The sequence below is a fragment of the Oryza glaberrima genome, chromosome 5 (assembly GCF_000147395.1).
Source record: "Oryza glaberrima chromosome 5, OglaRS2, whole genome shotgun sequence".
Classification (NCBI taxonomy): Eukaryota; Viridiplantae; Streptophyta; class Magnoliopsida; order Poales; family Poaceae; genus Oryza; species Oryza glaberrima.
In genome coordinates, this window is record NC_068330.1 from 24,671,709 (window position 1) to 24,694,381 (window position 22,673).

The 22,673-nt window shown below is 45.1% G+C and overlaps 4 protein-coding genes across 4 annotated transcripts; 3 read left to right on the plus strand and 1 right to left on the minus strand.

Annotated features, from left to right (window-relative positions):
• Positions 1 to 1,439: 1,439 nt before the first annotated feature.
• Positions 1,440 to 6,611, plus strand: LOC127772832 (WUSCHEL-related homeobox 12). The gene is made up of 4 exons (XM_052298812.1): positions 1,440 to 1,777; positions 1,866 to 2,954; positions 5,778 to 6,034; positions 6,332 to 6,611. Exons 1-4 carry the CDS (start codon positions 1,603 to 1,605, stop codon positions 6,353 to 6,355), a joined length of 1,545 nt encoding a protein of 514 aa, XP_052154772.1. The 5' UTR covers positions 1,440 to 1,602; the 3' UTR covers positions 6,356 to 6,611.
• A 3,871-nt stretch (positions 6,612 to 10,482) lies between these two features.
• Positions 10,483 to 11,642, minus strand: LOC127774849 (ethylene-responsive transcription factor 15-like). The gene has a single exon (XM_052301141.1). It carries the CDS (start codon positions 11,615 to 11,617, stop codon positions 10,769 to 10,771), a length of 849 nt encoding a protein of 282 aa, XP_052157101.1. The 5' UTR covers positions 11,618 to 11,642; the 3' UTR covers positions 10,483 to 10,768.
• Positions 11,643 to 13,968: 2,326 nt separating this feature from the next.
• Positions 13,969 to 16,297, plus strand: LOC127773817 (60S ribosomal protein L18a-like protein). The gene is made up of 4 exons (XM_052300000.1): positions 13,969 to 14,412; positions 15,210 to 15,288; positions 15,373 to 15,490; positions 15,989 to 16,297. The coding sequence occupies exons 1-4, from the start codon at positions 14,091 to 14,093 to the stop codon at positions 16,046 to 16,048; spliced, it is 579 nt and encodes a 192-aa protein (XP_052155960.1). The 5' UTR covers positions 13,969 to 14,090; the 3' UTR covers positions 16,049 to 16,297.
• A 3,447-nt stretch (positions 16,298 to 19,744) lies between these two features.
• LOC127773818 (60S ribosomal protein L18a-like) lies at positions 19,745 to 21,924 on the plus strand. The gene is made up of 4 exons (XM_052300001.1): positions 19,745 to 19,848; positions 19,965 to 20,080; positions 20,167 to 20,230; positions 21,256 to 21,924. The coding sequence occupies exons 1-4, from the start codon at positions 19,834 to 19,836 to the stop codon at positions 21,595 to 21,597; spliced, it is 537 nt and encodes a 178-aa protein (XP_052155961.1). The 5' UTR covers positions 19,745 to 19,833; the 3' UTR covers positions 21,598 to 21,924.
• The last annotated feature ends 749 nt before the right edge of the window (positions 21,925 to 22,673 follow it).

The following is a 22,673-nucleotide window of genomic DNA, read 5'->3' on the forward strand; positions in this document are numbered from 1 at the left end:
GCGGCGTTGAGAGTTCAACGAACAGTGCCAGATGATGGATGGTACAGACCATGCCAAAAACAAAATGAACTGATGAACGCTACTGACAGTCTGACACAGAAACAAAACACAACGTTTCAAAACAAATTTTAGAAACTCCTTGATCCAGTGATACAGATACGGTGGTACGAATAGTAGTTGCGATTGGGGTTAATCTCTAGCACCTCCTGATATTCTCCCATGCAAAAGTACGGGTACTAATAGAAGGCCAGGCAGAAAGTCATTTGCCTTGTCTTCCTTGCTTGACGATCGAACTGGACGAATCAATCACACCTACTAGCGCGTACTTCCTTACCTGATATAGCCACCAAGCTATCAACAGTGTAGGCAGGCAATGCATGTTTGTATCCATGATGGGAGTGGATTCTAAACTATTAGGGCTTCTTCGGTTAATTTATATGAGAGAGGGATCGGAGAGGAGACTAATTCCATACCTATTGTGGTGTGGAATTATTCCCTTTCAATTGTCCCCTCTAAACCGAACAATGCTTAAGAGGATATCTTTTAGTTGTTTACATGCCATCCAAATGATTATGAAAATATTTAAAAAAAAATAACAAGATAAATTAATATGTAATAAATCATTCTATAGAGATGCAAGTTAAAATCTAATTTCTACAAGTTGCAACGAAAAAAAATTAAACTATGGTTAGTCAGTTAACATATATACGCAATCAAATTTATTTTTTGTTGCAATTTGTATGAGTTAAATTTGACTTTACATATTTGTGGAGTGATTCATAACATATTAATCTGTCTTGTTGAATTTTTTTAAAAAATTATAACCATCTGTATGACATGTAAACAATGAGGTGATGTCCTTACGAGAGTTTAAAATAGTTCCCCATCCATTATTCCACATATCCACAACCATTTTTACGCTGCAATAATGTATCATTTCAATTACTACAGGACTGTTTGACGGAGAGCTCTAGAGTCTAAGAAGCAGCCGAAGAGAATTCAGCTTGTGAGAATGGAGAAAACGAAAACCATCTTATGGATTCTCATGTATTTTTTTGAGTTCTACAACTACAATTTTTCATAATCTTGACGAAAAGCTGAACGGTTAGGAACAACACATGATTCTCGGAGAAGCTCTTAGCTACCACAAGCTTCCCAATAGCTTTCACTCTTCATGTACTTAGTCTATGCAACAAAATTCAACACCTCCCCCATCTCATCAGCCATCACTGATCTAGCTCCCCAAGGTGCACATCAAGTAGTCCAAGGGAGCAAAACAAAAGGAAGGAGGAAGAGTGATGGCATTAATTAACTGTGCTGTGTAACCCTGCACACATGTACTGGGGTAGGTGAGGCCATTATAAGCTTAGCTTCAGCAGAGACAGGAATACTACACAGGAAGAGAGCCATAGCCAGATCCATAGGGTTCTTTTCTTCCCCCTCACTGTTCTTCTACAGACTTCAGAGTTCAGAGCTGTAGACGACGACACACACCGGCCGGCCGGCCCCCTACTCCCTCTCTCATCATCTCGCCATCATCCATCCATCTGATTTGATCGTTCGTTCGTTGCAAAGCATATCTCGATCGCCAGCAGCAGCAGCATGGCCTCACCGAACAGGCACTGGCCGAGCATGTTCAGGTCCAATCTTGCCTGCAACATCCAGCAGCAGCAGCAGCCTGACATGAACGGCAACGGCAGCTCGTCCTCTTCCTTCCTCCTCTCGCCACCTACTGCTGCGACCACCGGCAACGGCAAGCCCTCCTTGCTCTCCTCAGGTAGTACATGCATGTCACTGTTCAGTTCTTGCCTAGGTTAGGGTTTCTTTGGGGAGTTCTTGGTTAATTTGATCGGTGTAATTTGCAGGGTGTGAGGAGGGGACGAGGAATCCGGAGCCGAAGCCGCGGTGGAACCCGAGGCCGGAGCAGATAAGGATACTGGAGGGGATCTTCAACTCCGGGATGGTGAACCCGCCGCGCGACGAGATCCGCCGCATCCGCCTGCAGCTGCAGGAGTACGGCCAGGTCGGCGACGCCAACGTCTTCTACTGGTTCCAGAACCGCAAGTCCCGCACCAAGAACAAGCTGCGCGCCGCCGGCCACCACCACCACCACGGCCGCGCCGCCGCCCTGCCGCGCGCGTCGGCGCCGCCGTCGACGAACATCGTACTCCCCTCTGCAGCGGCGGCGGCGCCCTTGACGCCGCCGCGGCGCCATCTCCTCGCCGCGACCTCCTCCTCGTCCTCCTCCTCCGACCGCTCCTCCGGGTCCAGCAAGTCGGTGAAACCAGCTGCTGCCGCGCTGCTGACGTCAGCCGCCATCGACCTTTTCTCGCCGGCGCCGGCGCCGACGACCCAGCTGCCCGCGTGCCAGCTCTACTACCATAGCCATCCCACGCCGCTGGCACGTGATGATCAGCTCATCACCTCACCGGAGTCGTCGTCGCTCCTCCTGCAGTGGCCGGCGAGCCAGTACATGCCGGCGACGGAGCTCGGCGGCGTCCTCGGCTCGTCGTCCCACACGCAAACCCCGGCAGCGATCACCACCCACCCATCGACGATCTCACCCAGCGTGCTCCTCGGCCTATGCAACGAGGCACTAGGGCAGCATCAGCAAGAGACCATGGACGACATGATGATCACCTGCTCCAACCCCTCCAAGGTGTTCGACCACCATTCCATGGACGACATGAGCTGCACCGACGCGGTGAGCGCCGTGAACAGGGACGACGAGAAGGCGAGGCTGGGGTTACTGCACTACGGCATCGGCGTCACTGCTGCTGCAAATCCGGCACCACATCATCATCATCATCATCATCTTGCCTCTCCTGTGCATGATGCTGTCTCGGCTGCAGATGCTAGTACGGCGGCCATGATCCTTCCATTCACCACCACTGCTGCTGCGACGCCGAGCAACGTCGTCGCTACAAGCTCTGCACTCGCTGATCAGTTGCAAGGTATGTTTAATTATTAGTACTATGTTCATGCATGCACGGATGCCCCTGCAAAACAAAGTTCAATTGGAACAACTAGCCATGCATAGCACATTCATGGTCATGTTGCAAGTCGTACTACTACTGCTACTGCTTCCCCCATCTCAAGATATAATCATTTTTTATTCTGACACGATCTTCGAGATGCTACTTTGACCAATAATATCTATATAAAAGTAAGATGTTTTAAATAAAATAAGTTGCATATTATAATAAATTATTTAATGATAAATTTAATAATATCAATTTTACGTGGTTGATATTTCTATTATTTTGCTATCAATTAATAGTCAAAATTAAAAATATTTGACTTGACAATATGCCAAAAATGTTTATATTTTGGATGGATGGAGTACTATACTCTGGCCATAGCTAGTACAACTTGTCTCTTCCCTTTTTTGTTGGTTATCATATGCATGGATTGGATGCTAGCTCAGCAGTTTGCATTGTTCATGTTTGTAAGCATGTGCATAGAAGTGTCTCCTCACGGGGGGTCACCACCAAGCTCAGCTCAGCTTGGTGTAGTGCATGAAACGTTGTGCATGCATGGCCATGGCCATGGCTAGCTATGGCCTGTCTCGATCTACCTGCAACCTTGGCTCTAGCAAGCCTTGGCATAATTGGAGAAAGCAGAGAGTACTCTTGCCGCCCTGATGATTCGAGTAATGGCTAGAGACAGTGCAACAACGTGTCCTTTTGTGTGTTAGCTTTGAACAGTTGCAGCATTGGATTGTGTTGCATTGCGTGCAGCCACAACAGTGGGCGTTTATATGTAGTACACGGTTGGCTCCAATCTCGATCTTGCGATCACATCGGAATGCCAACAGCTACATATGTACGCATGCATGGTTGCAGGCAATGAGACAAGGTTAGGCTATGTAAAAATCTCCTGTTCCATGCACCGATCTTGTCATGCTATATGCAGCATATACGCTAGCTGTTGATGCAAAGAGGGACATTTCCATGACAGAAGGGTAGAGGGGGACTTGGCAGCTTGTATGTGTGTTATATGCATATGCATGCACGCGTAGATCTAGGCTGTTGAAACTATAGCATAGAAAGGGCCGATAACTGTGAGCTGTTCTAGCCCCCCAAGAGTGGACAAATATGGATGGTTTCACTAAGAAAGAGTAATTATATTGGCTGTTCAATTTCTTGATGGGAAAGCATCACATAGACGGATAGACATAGACCATGCATGCACATATCTATATATATGGTACTCCTACATTCCACACACATTTTGGGTGTATTCCAAATGAACACTTTTATGTCATGAAAACAACAGCAAATTAAGCACAGAACACGTTATGCATCTTGAGCATCTAGGAGTGTAGTACAGTAGTTGTAACTTCGTCTCACAAAAGACTTCGTAACCTGGATAAGTACAGCTAGCTTGTTGGTTGTTGCCTTGTTCACAGTTCACATGCATAGTAGAACCATAAGCTAACCGAGAGAACCTAGATATTAACTGAGAAATTAAAGGGTCATGCATGATCATGTATTTGTACAATATGAAAGTGATTTCATATCCCTCGAGAGTTATCCCATCGTTTTGTGTATGCCATCTAAATAGTCATAAAAAAATTTGGTAAGATAGATTAATATAAAATATATCATTTTATAAATATGCAAGTTAAAATTCAACTTCTACAAGTTGTAACAAAAATAACAAATATAACTTATTTTGTTTTTTTTAACTTATAGAAGTTGAATTTGGTCTATAAATCTTTTTAAAAAAGTTTTATAACTATTTAAATGACATGTAAATAACGAGGACGTCCCCTCGAGGATGAAAATTCATATCCATTGTACAGTATGAGAAGAGATTAGATGCTATAAAATATTTATAAAAAACAAACTGAAAAAATAGATGGATAAATTAATCATGAGACAGAACAAAGAGTGGAGTATCGATCAACAGTGTCGTAGTCCAGCTTAGGTCTGGGACGTGGATCGAGATCATAAATGGCACCCTTGTATGGTCATGTCGCAGTGCTTCTTTTCAAGAGGCGATACCGGGGTGGGGTTGGGGTAAAAAGATCTATCGAAGGCTTTTTTGATCAATTTGCATGCGTACGTTGTTGAAAGGATTGAAGGCGACGGTGCTCAATCAAAATCCTCTCTTCTTGGTTGTTGCTGCTCGATCTCCAAGCAAACACTTGACTTGAAAGCTGGTAGCTCTATCTTTCAGGGCGTTTGTTCCGAGATTGGACGTGTGCATGGCATCCTTCTTCTCAAAAAGATGCTTTCAACATCTCCTCTCTCTCTGGTTTGGATTTCCGCATGCATAGATATGCTAGCTTTTTGGCAGTCATAAACTTGCCAGAGGTTTGAATAGCAGACTGACTTTTTGCATGCACAGATCAGATTATTGGTTTGAGGTTTGGAATAGGAGAGTTTTATATAGGATTGAAGTATATGAATTTTTCCCATATGCCGCCCTTTGGTTTGAAGTTTTTGAGCGAAAATTTTTATATCCTTGATTTTTTTTTTGAGGATTTCAAATGTAAGCTCAATACACCATCGTCTATCTTCAATCTTCATCTCTCCTTGCAACTATATTCTAATAGTAATATTTTTTCCTCTAAAATTTCTCTAAATTTCATGCAAAGGATCTGAATGACCAATTGGACTAGTTGTTGTGTTTTCAGTTCGTGTAAGCCTATATATATATATACATATGTCATGACATCCCGGAGTCCTAAAGATGTTAATTAAATTTGGTTTGAATATATAGGTTTAATTAAAGTTTGGTTTGAAAATACAATTCCTTGCAAGCTGCAGGGCTGTTGGATGCTGGGTTGCTGCAGGGAGGGGCGGCGCCGCCGCCGCCCTCGGCGACGGTGGTGGCGGTGAGCCGCGACGACGAGACGATGTGCACCAAGACCACGAGCTACAGCTTCCCGGCGACGATGCACCTCAACGTGAAGATGTTCGGCGAGGCGGCCGTGCTGGTGCGCTACAGCGGCGAGACGGTGCTCGTCGACGACTCCGGCGTCACCGTCGAGCCGCTGCAGCAGGGCGCGACCTACTACGTGCTGGTAATTAAACCTCAATTTGCTCACATTAACTCATATAATGTGTCGTGCTAATAAATAATCAAAAAATTAACTAGCATTTTCTCGAGCTAATTAATTGAGTGACTTTACAGTCGTTATAAAGAGAAGTTATCATATTTTCTAATGTAAAATTTGGTAACTCTCATTATCTTCAGTATTATTAAAAGATATCAAAATTTGCATTAAAAATATTAATACCTATTAAGTACTATAAAATTACTCTAATTAATATGTGGCTTAATTTATTTATCATTTTTATGTACTTTCTTATGCATGCAGGTATCTGAGGAAGCTGTGCATTGAAGCAGTATTACCTTGATTACATCCACAATTCGGCACTGATCATGCTTGCTGCATGCGATCGAATCATCGATCATCTAAGAGATTCTAAGTTAATTAGTAATTCGCTCAGTAGTTTGGTAATAGCTAGCTAGCAACCTTCATCGATCTGTTATTTCATTCAGTACGTACATGTCTACTTAAAATCACTGTCGTGTAGTACTGTACGTGTTTTGCTCGTCTGATCAAACAGCAACATGCATGACGGTTTTAATTTTGATGCAATAACCAGTGGAGTAAACCACATAAATCTATCATTGCAAGCACTGAAACTTTTGGACTCTCTTTGAAGCCTGAACTCTGAACATGTATACATGCACGGCGTGCATGGATGGTCTGCTGAAAACTGCACACGCTGTGGGATTCAGAGAGAGGCAGGAAGGGAAACGAAAACATTGGTATGGTCTGCAGGGCGCATGCATGCAGATTCAGAGCCTTTTCGCGCACTTGAATGCATATGCATGAGTTAATTTGCACACTGTGGACGCAGGGGAACACAAGAACAATGGCATGCATGCATACGTTTCGTGTAGGGCAGCTGCTGGCTAGCTTCTCCCGTACAGTGTGCTCGTGCGTGTGTGCTGCTAGCTGGGAAAGTGAAATCATCCCTCAGTATATCTTCTCGTTTTGTGCATGTCACCTAAATAGTCAAAAATTATTAAAAAATTATCAACATATATTAATATGAAATATATTACTCCACAAACATGCAAATTTAAATTCAATTTCTACAAGTTGTAACAAAAATAACAAATATAGTCGAATGTGTGATAACTATTTTCAGTTTAATTTGTTATTATTGTAGCAACTTGTAGAAGTTGAATTTGGTCTTGCATGTTTGTGGAGTGATATATTTAGTATTAATCTATGTTGTCATTTTTTTTTAATTTTTTGGTAACTATTTAGATGACATGCAAAAACGAGGGGATGTGTCCTCGAGGGATGAAAATCCACATCCGTGCTAGCTTAGCTTTCACCGGTGAGGTTAGCTAGCAGGCAGGCAGACAGGCACAGGGCAACGGCAGCCAGAGCCAGGGCTGGGCTACGCAGACCAACTCTCTGTACATGTTTAACATCACTCGCTCGCTTCCTCAGAATTAAAAGCGAAGCTTTGTCGTCAGTAAAGTAAACAGCGGGAAAGTCTTTTTAGCACCTAGCTAGCCACCATATGCTTACATCAAGATTCGGGCGTAGAGCTCAAGTGAAAACAATGTTGCGAGTGAGAAATATATAGCACGTATCACGAAAGAGAATTTAATAGTTTTTCTCTTAAGGTACCTAAAATTTACACTACATAATTTTATACCTTGATATACTTAATGTTTGTGTAGGTAACAAATTTTATACTAAAAAATATGATATATTCTGGTATCTTTTTAAAGATGATAAAATTATCCATATACAAGCGCGCTAGGTGCATCCAGTAAACAGCTACTAGCACGAGCATGAGAGGTGAGTAGCTCGTATGAATTGTGTTAAGTGTATAATCCTATGCATGTGAATGGTTAGCTGCGTTGGTTTTTGATGGAATATAAGCCAGTCGTCATTGCTAAGAATTTGATCGAGTTTTCGGTGCTAAAAATATGTCCTTAGAAAATGTCCATAAATTAAAGAGTAAACTTCACTCTAGCTTGTGTATACTGATCTATGTTCCGTAGGTATTACTACTCCTTTATTTATTGTATTCATGCTAGATTATTAATTAGCTGATTATGGATGTAATTCCTCCGTTCAAAGATGTACTTCTAGCATAATAATTTTGTCTCAAAACGAAGCTATTTCTTCACTCACTCTTTCCTCTCAACCAATCACAACCATTCCCTATTTAATTTTTTCACCTATTTTCTTTTCTCAACCAATTAATTACGATCTTCCTTCAATTAATTCTACATAATTTTTTAATATCCCTGCTAACCGGATGTAGTAAAAAAAAGGCAAATTGACAGACGATGATTACGTGTACAGTACAAATTTAACCTCTCCGATATTCATTTCTAATGGCCTGCAAAAGGCCTCAAAATGAATTATATATACATGTTACATACTTTGAACAAATCCCCTAAATAAATGCGAAATAAGTTCACCTTGAGTCTCTCTATTTGTCGTCCAGTCCAATTTTCGTCCCTTGATCGCAAAACCCGGTACCTTCCGTCCCTCAACTTAGAAAGACCAGTCAAACGTTGTCCTATAGCAGTATAGTGAGCGGTTTTGGCCTATGTGGCGCATTGACCATCCCACGTGTCGCGCTGACCACGTTTCTCCTCTTCTTTTACCGCGTCGCTGCGTCGGCGCTTCAGGATGGTCCTCTCCTGCGTCAGCGCGGCGGGAGCGGGAGCAGCGGAGGACGGCAAGGACAGCGGGAGCGGGTGCCGCGGCGCTCGCGGCGGAGAACGGCGGAGTGTGGCCCACTCCAGCACGAAGATGGCGGCGCCGAGGCCACCGACGAGCTTAAGGATGACCTCGCCGTCCTCCTCCCGGACGTAGGACCGCAGCTCGGCGAGGAAGTCGCCGGTTCGTGTAAAGGCGAGCAGCGTGGCGGCGCCCTGGAAGATGGCGGTGAGGACGGCGGGAGAGGGAGCAGCGGAGGATGACGAGGACGGCGGGAGCTGCCGCCGCGGCGCTTGCGGCGGAGGACGGCGAGGACGTAGAAGCCGAAGCCCTCGTGCGCGACGGCGGCGGTGAGGTCGGTCCCCTCCTCGAGGGGGGTGCGGCGCAGATGGAAAATTTGGTGGTCTGGTAATCGATCACACCAAGAAGAAGAAGAAAGCCAAAGGCACCGTCATTGGCTCCTCAGCTCTGGAGCAGCTATCCTCTGTGCCGGAGGTAGGATCAGGTGCACTGTCAGGATGGGATTAGTTGTAATGAGCTGCGAGTCTGATGATTGGCGATTAATGCTTTATGGAATGTTGGAACTCCTTATTTTTCCTTTATTTGCAAACCGAGCTTTTGTATGCACCATCTGCTTGTTTTTGTCACTTTAAACGTGCAAACTGACTGGAAATTTTGTAGAAGTTCAGGTTAGAAGTTTTGTAAAAGTTCAGATGATGGGGAGCTTAATTTCCCTGAACTCAACAGTGTTGCTGCTTTTCATCCTGTTCAGCAAAGACGCAACATTTCGTACTAGTTTTTTCTGAAGATTTGCTTTGCAATACATTAAGAGAAACAGAAAATATGCTGGGCTTTCACCAGATACATGATGTTTGAAGATGATAGCAAAAATCTAATCTCATCAAGTGATGTGTATAAAGAGGGCAATTTCTAAGATAAGGCCCAGATATAGCGCGAGAATTGGATTATACAACATCGTAAACAAAATCCCATCTTCATGTCCACTACAGATCATTGTGTGTCGGAGCACTTCAAAACCTCTTGCAAACAAATTCATATGGAGGAACTTTATCAACCGAAGAAGGAGCAAGTCAATAACTCCACGGCCGTGGGCGGCGGCGGCGGTGGGGGGAGGCACGGCGGGGTGCCCGCTCGCCGCGACGCTGGCCGATCCTGGCGGCGGCCGCGTGCTGGTGCTGGAGCGGGGCGGCGCGCCCGCGGAGTTCCCGCCGCTCGCCACCGCGGGCGGATTCGTTAGGACGCTGGCCATGGCGGACCCGGCGCCCGAGTTGGACGCGCCCGCGCAGACCTTCGTCTCCGAGGACGGCGTGCCGAACGTCCGCGCCCGCGTCCTCGGCGGCGCCACCTCCGTCAACGCGCCCATCCTGTTCCACAACCACGGCGAGAAGCGTCAGAGGCGCAACGAGGAAGAAGAGGGAGAGCCGAGACCACCATATTTATTTTTTTTATCGCTGACATGTGGGCCCCGCTATTTTTAAATTATTCTTTTGTATGTGGCTGACAGGTGGGCCCGTGGTTTTTATTATTTTTTCAAGATATAACTGCCACGTAAGCACCACGTAGGACGGAGACCTAGTCAAACAAGTCAACAAGTCACGTAGACGCCACGTCAGCCAAAACCGCTTTTAAAATCACCGAGGGACCACATTTGCCTGGTTTTCATAAGTTGGGGGACGGGTCGTACCCGGTTTTGCGGTCGAGGGACGAAAATCAGTCTGGACGACAAATAGAGAGACCCAAAATAAACTTATTCCAATAAATGCATATACACGCTAAAGAACAACCAATCTTATGGCCCATTTGTAAAGCCCAAATCCCCCCAATAATCCAGCCCAATCCCCAGGAAATTGATTTAAACTGACTTGGGCTGTCATCCCATAGATTGACCCTTCCAATTGGGCCTGTAGTCTGTAGCAGTATCTTAGACTTCAGCACTTCAGTATCTTAGCTACCTAGCCTAGCTACTTGACCATCTAGCTTACCTTGCCATGAACACATCACTAGCTAATTAATTGATCATCCTCTTAATTATACAAGAGGCGGGAACAAATAATCCCAATACTCGCCACCAATCTCCTCGAAATCGATCACTCCTGCGTCACTTTTCGAGCATTCTTGCATCGAAACTTGATCTTTTTCTGAAGCGAACGACACCATGTGATCACAGTTCGTCGCGGTCTGCACGCCGGAGAAGACGACGCTTCTTGCTGCGGCATCGGTGGTGGTGTTCGCTCTCGGCCTCCTCCTGCGGCGCGCGCGGGTGGAGGTCTGATCGGAGGAGGAGCGGCCGCCGGCGAGGTCGCGCTCGAGGTGCTTCTGCACGGTGGCGAGCGGGAAGTTGAGGTGGGCGCGGTGGCCGCGCATGCGGAGCGCCGCCATGTCGTACGCCAGCGCGGCCTCGTCCGCCGTCGCGAACGTCCCGAGCCACACCCGCGCGCCCCTCCTCCGCGTGTCGCGTATCTCCGCGGCGAACTTGCCCCATGGCCGCCGCCTCACCCCGCGGTAGCTCCTCCGCGCCGCGGCCGTCGCCGTCGTCCTGTAGTTGGCGCCGCCGCCGCCACCGACGACCTGGTTGTGATCACCGGGGGAGGCGGCGACGAGCTGTAGCTCGCCGGAGGATTCCGACGCGAGCGCCGCCCCGCTGAGCAGCAGCTCGTCCCACTCCTCTGCGCCCATGGATATCCACCTCCCCAAGCTCGGCAACCTCTGCAAGATCGCCGAATTCTCCTCCTGACCGGTCACCGCCGACGACGACACCGCCACCGACGACGACACCGCCGGCGACGACGACGACGTCATGATGCTGGCCCACACGTTCTCGAGTATGTTGCTCGTGTCATGAGGCTGATTGGAAGCTGGAGCCGCTCCGATCGCCATGACCGATCGATCAAGCTCTGAAGTTTTTTTTTCTCTTCTTCTTCTGAAGATTAGCACAGTCCATTTGCACCGTGCAATATATATCTATCTTGATCGAGGTGGCTGTGTCATAGCTGAGCTGACAATGGCTGGCTGGCTGCTTTGCCGATTTCTGACAAAGCAAGTCAGCGCGTGTGGCTCGTTTGTGAAGCCAGCTAAGGAATTTGCATGAGAGGGAGAATTCGGTGGCCTGAAAATGAGTGAACCCGAATTAATTCAGTCGCGGCGCAAGATCTCTGCAGAAATCCAGGGATGTTCACGCGTGCATGGTATCTTGAGATGGTTGATTTTGTGCTCTGGAATGCATTCTTTTCTCCAGCTTGGTTGACCAGATGCATGGCTACCATGTAATGCTTAGGTCAGCTCCAGTGTTTCGGAGTTCAGATATCAAAGTTGCAGGTGTTCTCGTTAAAGAATTTCCAGCTCATATTCAGAATGTCCTTTAAGAAAAAGGCATGTATTCAGAAAATATGTACAAATACTTCTTTGGGCACAATAAATGTATTTGCCATTTCATTCATACTTTCATTCGTGAAATTGGTGCAATTTTGAGGGAGATGAGTCATGTGAATTCTGAAGAGAATTTGACACATTCATGCATGGCAAAGTATTTTATTCTTATGTCAGCCATGTAATTGCACTGTTGCAGTACTAGACTATTGGTTATGACATACGACATCCCCATCGATTACACAAAAGAACTATATTAAACACTAAACATTGATCAGGAGCAAAGCATCTCCTTAATCAAATTCCTTAACGAACAAGATAATCACATAATGATTGCGTCATCACAATAGCAGAGGAGGGTTTCTTTCCTGAATCCAGTAGCTTGATCTGCTTCACAAGCCATGCATGTTCATGCGTACCGTAGGCGCCGCATGCATTCAGGCACAAGACCCACTTGTTCCTATCATTGCATCCACTTGTTAAAATCATTGCATCTGAATCGATCTGTGGGTCTTATCTTTGAACACGCTCTAATATAAATTTATAATAATCCTTACCTGACAAGTCAACCGAGCTGAAAATATCACTCAATCCGAACACCGTTTTCAATTCTTCAGGCTAGCATGCAAGTCGCTTTCTGATGAAACTGAAACAGCTTAGTTTATCTGACCGCTTGATCTTGAAGCTAAATACTAGCTAACTAGGCACCGTTTAGTATAATCTGGAGTTTGGGGCTGGAACATGGAAGCAGTGTGGTTGAAGCCTGACTTTCTGGAGGAAATCGCGTGTTTCCCATCGTTGCATTGCTCGTACGTTGGAGCAGGAGATGTCACAAGTGATAAGATGCTTCTGGGTGCAGGAACTGACCGTGATATGCTGCGATCTCTGATGGTGGCCATTGCTCGTCCACAAAGGGCAGATAGCTTGGGCAGGTTGGAACAGAATGTTTTGTGATCTTTTGCCTCTGGGTCGACTCATGCAGTAATGCATGTATGACGCGATGGTTAGCTTGCTAATTGAAATCGAGAAATAAAATGAGCATCCATTTTCACAACAACTTTGCACTACCAAGTACAATCGTTTCCGCAATCTTCCCGAACTGCAAATCAGTGTCTTGAAATCAGCCCAAACCCCCAAAACCACTCTTCATCGTGCGTGGTGAGTTTTGACTTGAAAGGCCACACATTTGACAGTTCAGATTGATGAATTATCTGATTTTTCCTCATAGCTATTTGAGAGTATAAACGAGTGAATTAACTATTATGAAATAGAAAAGTTGCTTTAGAAAAATATATTCCAATATTTATTTTACACGAAAATGCGTTGATTAATAGCTTGGGAAACATCTATAAGAAAATCTAAAATATAGAATAATAAAAGAGAACAGGGCATAAGCCAGTCATAATAAAAGAGAGCAGTCTAAGTCAATGATTGTGTTTAGTTCACATCAAAATTGGTAGTTTGGTTGAAATTAGAACGATGTGACGGAAAAGTTGGAAGTTTATGTGTGTAAGAAATTTTTGAGTGATGGAAAAGTTGAAAGTTTAAAGAATTACTTTGGAACTGGCAATATCTCTTCCATTTTTCAGACGAAACGTGTAGGTTTATTTTTTGATTTTTTTTAGGCTAATCTGAACTCTAAACTTATCTGAACTCTGAAGGCGGTCATATGGTTGAACCGGCCCATCAAAACAAATACACCATGGGCTCGAACCATAACAAGTCAAGCCAGAACAAGGCCCACACATATCATGGGCCGGATCACGGCCCATCTAAACAAGCCTTTCCTCAAGTCAGCGACGCAGTCTGCTCTTTCCTGTCTTCTCCTCCACCTTTTTATACAACGCAAATCGCCTCGTCACTACTCCGTACAAATTTTCTTTTGGATCCTACCTCTGCTCTGCCCATTCGACGGCAACGCGCTGCCGCGCCATCGCGCCACGTCGCCTCGTCTTGCCTCGCCTCGTCCAAGGTCAACGAGAGCATGGGAGGAGGCCGGGAGGAGGAGGCGGCGGCGGCGGCGAGCAAGGTGGGTTACTCCTCCGGCGACCTCCCGCCGTCGGCGCCGCCGCACCTGCAGGGCCAGGACCCGCAGCAGTACCAGTACGGCACCTTCCAGCCGCCGCCCCATCACCATGCCGCCTCGGGCGAGCTCGCCCGCCCCCCCGTCGGGTTCCCCCAGCCCGCCCCGCCTCCAGGCTTCGCCGGCGCCAGCGGCGGCGGCGGCCACTACCACCACCACCATCAGCAGCAGCCCTACGCGCCGGCGGAGCCCTACTACGCGCAGGGCTACCAGACCGGGCCAGGTATGGCCGGTCTCTCTCACACTGACTCCTGCTTTGCTTGTGCTGCTTTGATTAGGTTTGGTGGGGAAATATGGGGAATTGCAAATCGCAATTGGAAATTTGGAGGTCTTCATGAGCCTCACAGCATCGCTATGCTCTCAATTTCTCATGTCCAACTACAAATTTTCGATGCTTTTGTGCTTGTGGATGATTCAGAAGCCTGACCAATATGCGTGATCCGAATTCCTAACCCTCTTATTTCTCTTCACGGATGGGAAAACCTACTTAGATTTTTGACTTGGGAAGGAAGATGAACTAGTCATCAGCTCAACTACGACCTGGTCTGCTAAAATGTAAATAGGAAAGTATAAACCAAGTTTATGGTAGGAAAAGAGACAGGATAGCTGATTTAAACAACTAGACTTTCACTTCCTGCACACACGACGCACCTTTGATGATTGAAGTGTTGCTCATAACATTGGAGAAACTTTGAGGCGTGCAAATTCATCTAATTTGGTGAATTTGAAGTCAGCTAAATCACTGACCATAAACAGATTCAGCTGAATCTTATTGTGATTCTCTGCCCCCCCCCCCCCACCCCCCCCCCACACACACACAAAAAAAAAAAGATAAAAGAATATCGTCTTTAACCTCTTATCGTCGCATACACAATGATCACCATATCCTTCTCTATTTTTCCTTTTGAGATAATGTAACTTCAGATCAGATTTGCATTTATTACATTGAAAAACAAACAAGTGAACCCCTAGCATGGAAGTAGAAATTGTTATATGATCATATGGTTCGTGGTTTCTCAGGTTATGGTCCTATTGCTGAGGGAAGGCCAGTAAGAATGCGCCGCCTTCCTTGTTGTGGTCTTGGGTTAGGCTGGCTTCTGTGAGTGTCCATGCTTTCGTTATTCTTGCCATACTACTGAAGTTAAGTCCAACTCCTTACCGAGTTTATCTTTTGTTCAAAAAGGTTTATTGCTGGATTTTTCCTTGCTGCCATCCCATGGTATGTTGGGGCTTTCATACTAATATGTGTCCGAGTACATGACTACAGAGAGAAACCAGGATATGTTGCCTGCACTGTTGCTGTAAGTATATTTCTACTGATGCGCTGCAATCACATTGTTATATTCTCCCTCCATCACAAAATGTAGCTATTTCTGGCTAAGAATCTGGACCAGAAATAGCTACATTTTGGGATGGAGGGAGTATTATCACAAATTTAGAGGTGAATATGCACCTTTTGTAGATGGAATTTCAGTTTATCTTGGAATTTTTTATTGTGAACCACATAGAAGTAGAGAAATGCAGTCGCACGGTTATATTATTGTCAATAATTCAGAGGTGAACTTGGACCTTACGTAAATGAAATTTCACTTCACCTTGGAACTTTCATTTAACTACATATAAACTACTAGGTCATCTTCTAGATCATCACTATTGCTTTAAATATAAATTGCCCACCTGATTAGTTCTTCATAGTAGATGTCCAGTTTTTTTGTTCATAAACGGTTGTGCTTATAACATGAATTGCCTTCTTAATGCTTGAATTGACTTCGTTTTGAATTCTTCTGCATCACAAACAGGCTGTAATTGCCGCAATTGTCATCCCCTTGGGGTTAACCAAAGGAGCACACGTATGGTGAGCTGCCTCCGAGTTTCTAAGGAGTCACTGCATGTAAATGGCCTGTTATTATTTGAGACCCTGCACTGGGTCATATGATCATATCACTTGTATATGTGTATGGATGGTAATATAGTGAGCAACTTCAGTGTGGTAATCTTACATCGAACCATTGGACCCTCGGTGTTCATATACTTTGTAATAAAGGATCAATCATACAAGAACCTTAATAAGGAGTAATATACTGCGTCATATCAGATCTTACCCTCGATGCTGAAACGAGCTGAATATTTTCGTGTTCATGGATAATAATAAATCAGGTGAGATGCATACTCATATCTATTATATTATTAAAGGAATAGAAAAAGGAGCCTCCACGTTCGCTCTCATGGCCTAGAAATTCTCACATTAATCGGAGAAAAAGAAAAGACAGAGTTCATATAGAAATACAATTTAGAAATAGCTAAAATTAAAGGAATAGAAAAAGGAGCCTCCACGTTCGCTCTCATGGCCTAGAAATTCTCACATTAATTGGAGAAAAAGAAAAGGCAGAGTTCATATAGAAATACAATTTATAAATAGCTGAAATTCGGAATTAAAAAATAAGAAATATTAGAAGAGGAGACATAGAAATACAATTTAGAAATAGTTGAAATTCGGAATTAAAAAATAAGGAATATTAGAAGAGGAGACTAGAGTCCATATAGAAATACAATTAGGAAATAACTGAAATTCGGAATTAAAAATAAGGAATATTAGAAGTAGAGTATAGAGTCTATATAGAAATACAATTAGGAAATAACTGAAATTCGGAATTAAAAATAAGGAATATTAGAAGTAGAGTATAGAGTCTATATAGAAATACAATTAGGAAATAACTGAAATTCAGAATTAAAAATAAGGAATATTAGAACTAGAGTATAGAGTCCATATAGAAATACAATTAGGAAATAACTGAAATTCGGAATTAAAAATAAGGAATATTAGAAGTAGAGTATAGAGTCCATATAGAAATACAATTAGGAAATAATAAAAAATTGGAATTAAAAATAAGGAATATTAGAAGTAGAGTATAGAGTCCATATAGAAATACAATTAAGAAAAAAATAGAAATTCGGAATTAAAAAATAAGGAATATTAGAAGTAGAGTATAGAGTCCATATAGGAATTTAAAACTAACTAAAATTTGGAATAAACATAATAAAATTAAAAGTAGAGATATAAAGATACAATTTACAAATAACTAAAATTCCAAATTAAGAAAAACATGGGAAGAAGAGTTTTAAGTCAATATAAGAATACAATTTAGAAGTAATAAAAATTAAAGAATATTGAAAGACGAGTTTAGAGTCCACATAGAAATACAATTAGAAATAATAAAAATTCAAAAATAAAAATAAATAATATTGGAAGAAGAGCATAGAGTCTATCTAGAAATACAATTTACAGAAAATTCGGAATTAAAAAAAGGAAATATTAAAAGACGAGTCTAGAGTCCATATAGGAATATATATAATTTACAAATAACTAAAATTTGATAGTAAAAATAATTAATAACTAACACTTATATTATATAAGATATAATATGAATATTACCCATTAGTAGTTTTGTAAAGTTATTGCAAAATTTAAAATTATGTTGTCATTTTAATATATTTGAATAATATAATGAGGAAACATATATACTATTATATGAGAGAAAATATAATGATGCTAGCCGCGCAATCTGCGCGGGCCACTGTGCTAGTTGTAGCTAATCCGAAGTAGGAATAAGTTCACCGGAGGTCCCTCAACTTAACAGCGAGATTTTTTGAGGTACCTTAACCACAAAACCAGAAATGTCTACCCCTAAACTTACTCAAACCGTTCACCGGAGGTCCCTTGGCAGTATTTTTGCCCGATTTTGCTGACGTGGCATCCTAGTCAGCAAAAAAAAATTAAAAATGTACGTGGAGCCCACATGTCAACTGCACATCTTTTTTTCTTCTCTTTTCTTCTCCTTCTCTTCTCTTTTCTTCTCTCCCCTCTCTTCTCCTTCAGGCTGGCGGCGGGCGCAGACGTGATGGCGAGCACGGCAGCAGAGCGGTGGCGAGCGGTGGGCGGAGCGGACGGCGGGCGAGCCCGGCAGCGAAGCGGAGGCTATGGGAGGAGCAGCCGCGCACCATGGCCGCCGTCGTCGTCGCCGTGGGCGAGGCGGCACGGCGCGGCCATTCGGCGGCATCGGCCAGGCGTCGCAGTGGTCGTGCATAGGTGGCTCGAAGTGCCGGCTGACGATGCACCCCAGTCGCTCGCGCTCCTCCTGTGCCGCGGCAGCGGTAGTGGTGGCGACGGCAGCGTCGCCGGCCTGATCCCATGGTCCTCCCGGACGCCCAGCTCGCGTAGCTGTAGCAGGAGCGTGTCCACGCTCGGCGTGCCATCGGCGTCGTGGACGGTGGTCAGCGCGGGCGCAGTGACCCTCGTCGTCTTCACCGACGTCACGGTAGCACTTGACGTCGTAGCTCATACGCATATACGCCGGGTACAAACGGCCGCATGTACATGCGTCTTCGTACGAGCATATATATACATGCATGGAGACGACCAGCTATAGCCTAGCTAGCTTCTTGTTGGTTTGCCGCCCGATAACATGCAGACGTATATATTAGCCAAGCATGTGTATATGGCTGAGCACACTCACATGTGTATATGCCATTACGTGCAGCGGAGGAGCGGGATGCGGGGGGTGCAGTGGAAGGCGAGCGCGGCGGAGGAGCGGCGGCGGGCGAGCACGGCGGTGGGCAAAGCAGCAGAGGGCGAACTAGGCGAAGCGGAAGACAGTGGATGGGACGAGGAGCTCCCCTGTGCTCGGCCGCCACCACCACCGTACCCCCGCGGGTGGCCGACGATGCTAGGAAAGGCACCACCGGCGGGAGAAGGGCAAGAGGCAGAGGCAGAGATTGTTTCTTGGTCGCCGGCCGCCTCCCCCTCCCTCCCAAACTCGCTGGCCGCCACGCTCGCTCGTCGCTGCTCCGCTGCTGCGCTCACGCTCCGCTACTCCGTCCGCGGCCTGCTCGCGCTCCACTACTCGGCCCACCGTTGCATTCGCGCCTTCCGCTGCTCCATTCCCGCGCTCGCCCTCTGCTGCGCCGCCCGCATCCGTGCTTGCCGCTCCGCCGCCGCACTCCGCTCCGCCGCCACGCTCCGCTGCCTCCGCTCCGCCGCTGGACGGCCGCGCCGCGTTGCCTCGCCCACGGCGACGACGACGGTGGAGAGCCGTCGATGACGGCGGCCACGGCGTGCGGCTGCTTCGCCCGCAGCCTGAAGGAGAAGAGAAGAGAGAGAAAAGAAAAGAGAAGAGGAGAGAAGGAGAAGAAAAGAGAAGAAAAAAATATGTGCAGCTGACATGTGGGCCCCACGTGTTTTTTTAATTTTTTTTGCTGACTAAGATGCCACGTCAGCAAAACCGGGCAAAAATACTGCCAAGGGACCTCCAGTGAACGGTTTGAGTGAGTTTAGGGGTACATATTTCTTGTTTTGTGGTTAAGGGACAAAAAAAAAAATCTCGCTGTTAAGTTGAGGGACCTCCGGTGAACTTATTCCTCCGAAGTAACATGAACCAAAAAGCTACGGCCCAACTTCATCCGGCCCAAACTTGAAAATGAATCGAACAGGAAATTCAGCCCCAGAAAGGCCGAAGCCCACGGCCCATTAGGGTTTCTCGTCCCCCACACATAAATACCTCCTCCGCCTCCGCCTCCTCCCTCGACGGCCGCCACCCCGCTTAGGTTTAGGTCTTCTCCGCCTCCGGTTTCTCCCTCCGCCGCCGAAATGGTCGCCTACAGGGTAAGCTTCTCCTCGCCGCCGCCGCCGCCTCCTCCCTCGCGTTCCGTCGATCCATCGCGCGTGGCTGATCTCTTCGTTTCCGTGTTTGTGTGTTGCGAATTTTTCCGGCGGCGCAGTTCCATCAGTACCAGGTGGTGGGTCGCGCGCTCCCGACCCCCGGCGATGAGCACCCCAAGATCTACCGCATGAAGCTCTGGGCCACCAACGAGGTCCGCGCCAAGTCCAAGTTCTGGTTGGTGTCGCAAGAACTCTTATCTATGATGCCTTGATCCTTCGTGTAATTTCGTTGATGGTTTCGTGTTGTTTGTTTGCGCGCAGGTACTTCCTGAGGAAGCTGAAGAAGGTGAAGAAGAGCAATGGACAGATGCTCGCCATCAACGAGGTACCGCTCAATTTGCTCACTTTCAATTTGACTGCCTTGTCCATGCGTATCAATTGCCATGACGTCGTTACAGATCCGCAGGCTGCCACTTTGATATTAGTTTGTGCTGTGGTTTATCTTCCTATCTAATTAGGCAGTGATAAGTATCCAACTCAGTGACATTGACCAAATTTGATAGATCAATGTTGTCTCCATGGCTGGCAGTTATTCTCTACTGGAGATGCTCGGTTACATATAGGACAGATCGTGGATACTTATGTTAGGTCTATCTGTGCGCCTTATGACTTTGTGATACGACCGAAATGCTTGATTTTGCGTGTCTAAAAGGTTTGATCACAAGGAAGCTGTTAGGCATTTAATAAACAATTAAATACCTTTGCTAAAACAATTAAATTCTTTATAGAGGGAAATGTAATTTAAGCATGCTGCTAAGTTGCTAGTCTTTTTTAATTATTTGTGTACAGCCACCCATGTTGATAGTGATTCCACTGTGTGCCCTCATCCCAACTCTTTTCCGCATTGTCTTTTGCAGGGTGTATGTAGCATGTGCCAAGTCAATACATCATGCATTTCTGAAAAATCAGTTGTGTTCATTAGTACTTGAAACTGTCAAATTGGTGTGATTATAGTGTTCGCACCTGTTGACAATGTGTCGATGGTGTTCTAATAAACCATCATCTATGGCAACAAATTTTGTAATGAATTGATTCAGTAACATTACTAACATCCGTTATAACAAATTGTCAATTGACTGTTGTGATGTTGCTAAAGTATTCTTTTTTGTTAATTGTATTTTAGTGTAGTTGCATCCTAACAAAGGTCATGCACGTTGTAGCCATGAAATAGTAATAAATTACCTATATTGCATCTTGCTGGCAGCTGTATTTTTCCTTGAATAATGTTTACTTATGTATTCACTGTAAATGAAAAGATTGGCTTGCTAAGAGTCTAGTGTGATACTACATATCTTGGAGTTGAATAGTTAAAACAGTGCAACCCTTCTAAACATTCTGATTGTATCTCAGATCTTTGAGCGTAACCCTACAACGATCAAGAACTACGGCATCTGGCTGCGTTACCAGAGCAGAACAGGTTACCACAACATGTACAAGGAATACCGTGACACTACTCTGAATGGTGCTGTGGAGCAGATGTACGCCGAGATGGCCTCTCGTCACCGTGTGAGGTTCCCCTGCATTCAGATCATCAAGACCGCAACAGTTCACTTCAAGCTCTGCAAGAGGGACAACACTAAGCAGTTCCACAACTCGAATATCAAGTTCCCTCTCGTGTACCGCAAGGTCAGGCCGCCCACCAGGAAGCTGAAGACCACCTTCAAGGCATCTAGGCCGAACTTGTTCATGTGATCTACCAGTGTGTACCCATGTTCTGCAATTTAGCCCAAGAATCAAAAGATTTTGTCTGTGGAAGTTTTGGTGCCCTGCTGGTTAGGCATTTCCAGTTTCATATCCAAATGATGCTTAGGCATTTCCAGTTACCCTTCCAAATGATGCTTTGCAAACCCTTGAATTTCCTCGTATTAGTAATCAGCAGACTTCTTGTTACTTCAACCTGGCTCACTTGGAAGTGTTGATCCCTGATGTGCTATTATTTATCTCTGTAATTTGTGATGGCACTGTCTTTCTGGTCTGGTCGAACGATTACATATTTTACTTCCTGTTCCTGGGTGTTAAGTCGCTTTGCATTTTATTGATGGCACCCATCAATGCTACATTGGCGTCAAATTTGGTCGGAGCACTAAGTATGGCATGTACCTAACCAAAGGGAATCAGATTCGCAGCTAATTATGCGTCCATGGTTTGGTTTCAGGTTGTTTGAAAAAGCATATGAGTGAAGAGTTGGCTTTCGCAGCCTACTCTAAACTATTCCCAGGCAGGACCTATTACTCGATTAGCCAATTGATGCTTTTCGTGAGCTTACAATTAGAGAACGGTGGTTGTTGGAAAGGAGATCATGGGCATGATTACGCTTCAGATAGCTGCATTTTTCATGATATAGTAACTGACTTTTAGCCCAAGATAGTAATAATTCCTTAATGAAGTAGTATTTGTGTAGTTAGCATCCGTTAGCACACTTAAGAAGCAGTGCAGAAAGAAGGCACATTTCAGTCAGGTGTTAACAACTCAATGGTGGTTCAATTCGAAGAATCTTCGCAAGAATGCAAACTAGGATGAAAGCTCCTCGCAGCTGGTAAAATCATCAGAACTCACGAATTTGTACCCCAAAAGGAGGGTACAGGCGTGGTGTTCTTGCAGTGAAATGATCCTTCATCATTTTCTCGAAGGTTTGACCATACTGACTTGTCAATTTCACTACAAACTACGAAGTAAAGGATGGTGGTAACAGCAAATGTACTGATGGTCCATAGAGAAATAGCATCAATTTTTCACCTCCACTCAAAAGAGTGGAAGCAGATAATAGT

What these genes read in the sequence shown, in the direction of transcription:
- LOC127772832 (XM_052298812.1), top strand. Translation starts at nt 1,603, where the DNA reads ATGGCCTCACCGAACAGGCACTGGCCGAGCATGTTCAGGTCCAATCTT. An exon ending in GCCCTCCTTGCTCTCCTCAG is followed by an intron (nt 1,778 to 1,865) that starts GTAGTACATGCA and finishes TGTAATTTGCAG; the next exon opens with GGTGTGAGGAGGGGACGAGG. An exon ending in ACTCGCTGATCAGTTGCAAG is followed by an intron (nt 2,955 to 5,777) that starts GTATGTTTAATT and finishes TGCAAGCTGCAG; the next exon opens with GGCTGTTGGATGCTGGGTTG.
- LOC127774849 (XM_052301141.1), bottom strand. Translation starts at nt 11,617, where the DNA reads ATGGCGATCGGAGCGGCTCCAGCTTCCAATCAGCCTCATGACACGAGC.
- LOC127773817 (XM_052300000.1), top strand. Translation starts at nt 14,091, where the DNA reads ATGGGAGGAGGCCGGGAGGAGGAGGCGGCGGCGGCGGCGAGCAAGGTG. An exon ending in GGGCTACCAGACCGGGCCAG is followed by an intron (nt 14,413 to 15,209) that starts GTATGGCCGGTC and finishes GTGGTTTCTCAG; the next exon opens with GTTATGGTCCTATTGCTGAG. An exon ending in ATGTTGCCTGCACTGTTGCT is followed by an intron (nt 15,491 to 15,988) that starts GTAAGTATATTT and finishes CATCACAAACAG; the next exon opens with GCTGTAATTGCCGCAATTGT.
- LOC127773818 (XM_052300001.1), top strand. An exon ending in CGCGCCAAGTCCAAGTTCTG is followed by an intron (nt 20,081 to 20,166) that starts GTTGGTGTCGCA and finishes GTTTGCGCGCAG; the next exon opens with GTACTTCCTGAGGAAGCTGA. An exon ending in AGATGCTCGCCATCAACGAG is followed by an intron (nt 20,231 to 21,255) that starts GTACCGCTCAAT and finishes ATTGTATCTCAG; the next exon opens with ATCTTTGAGCGTAACCCTAC.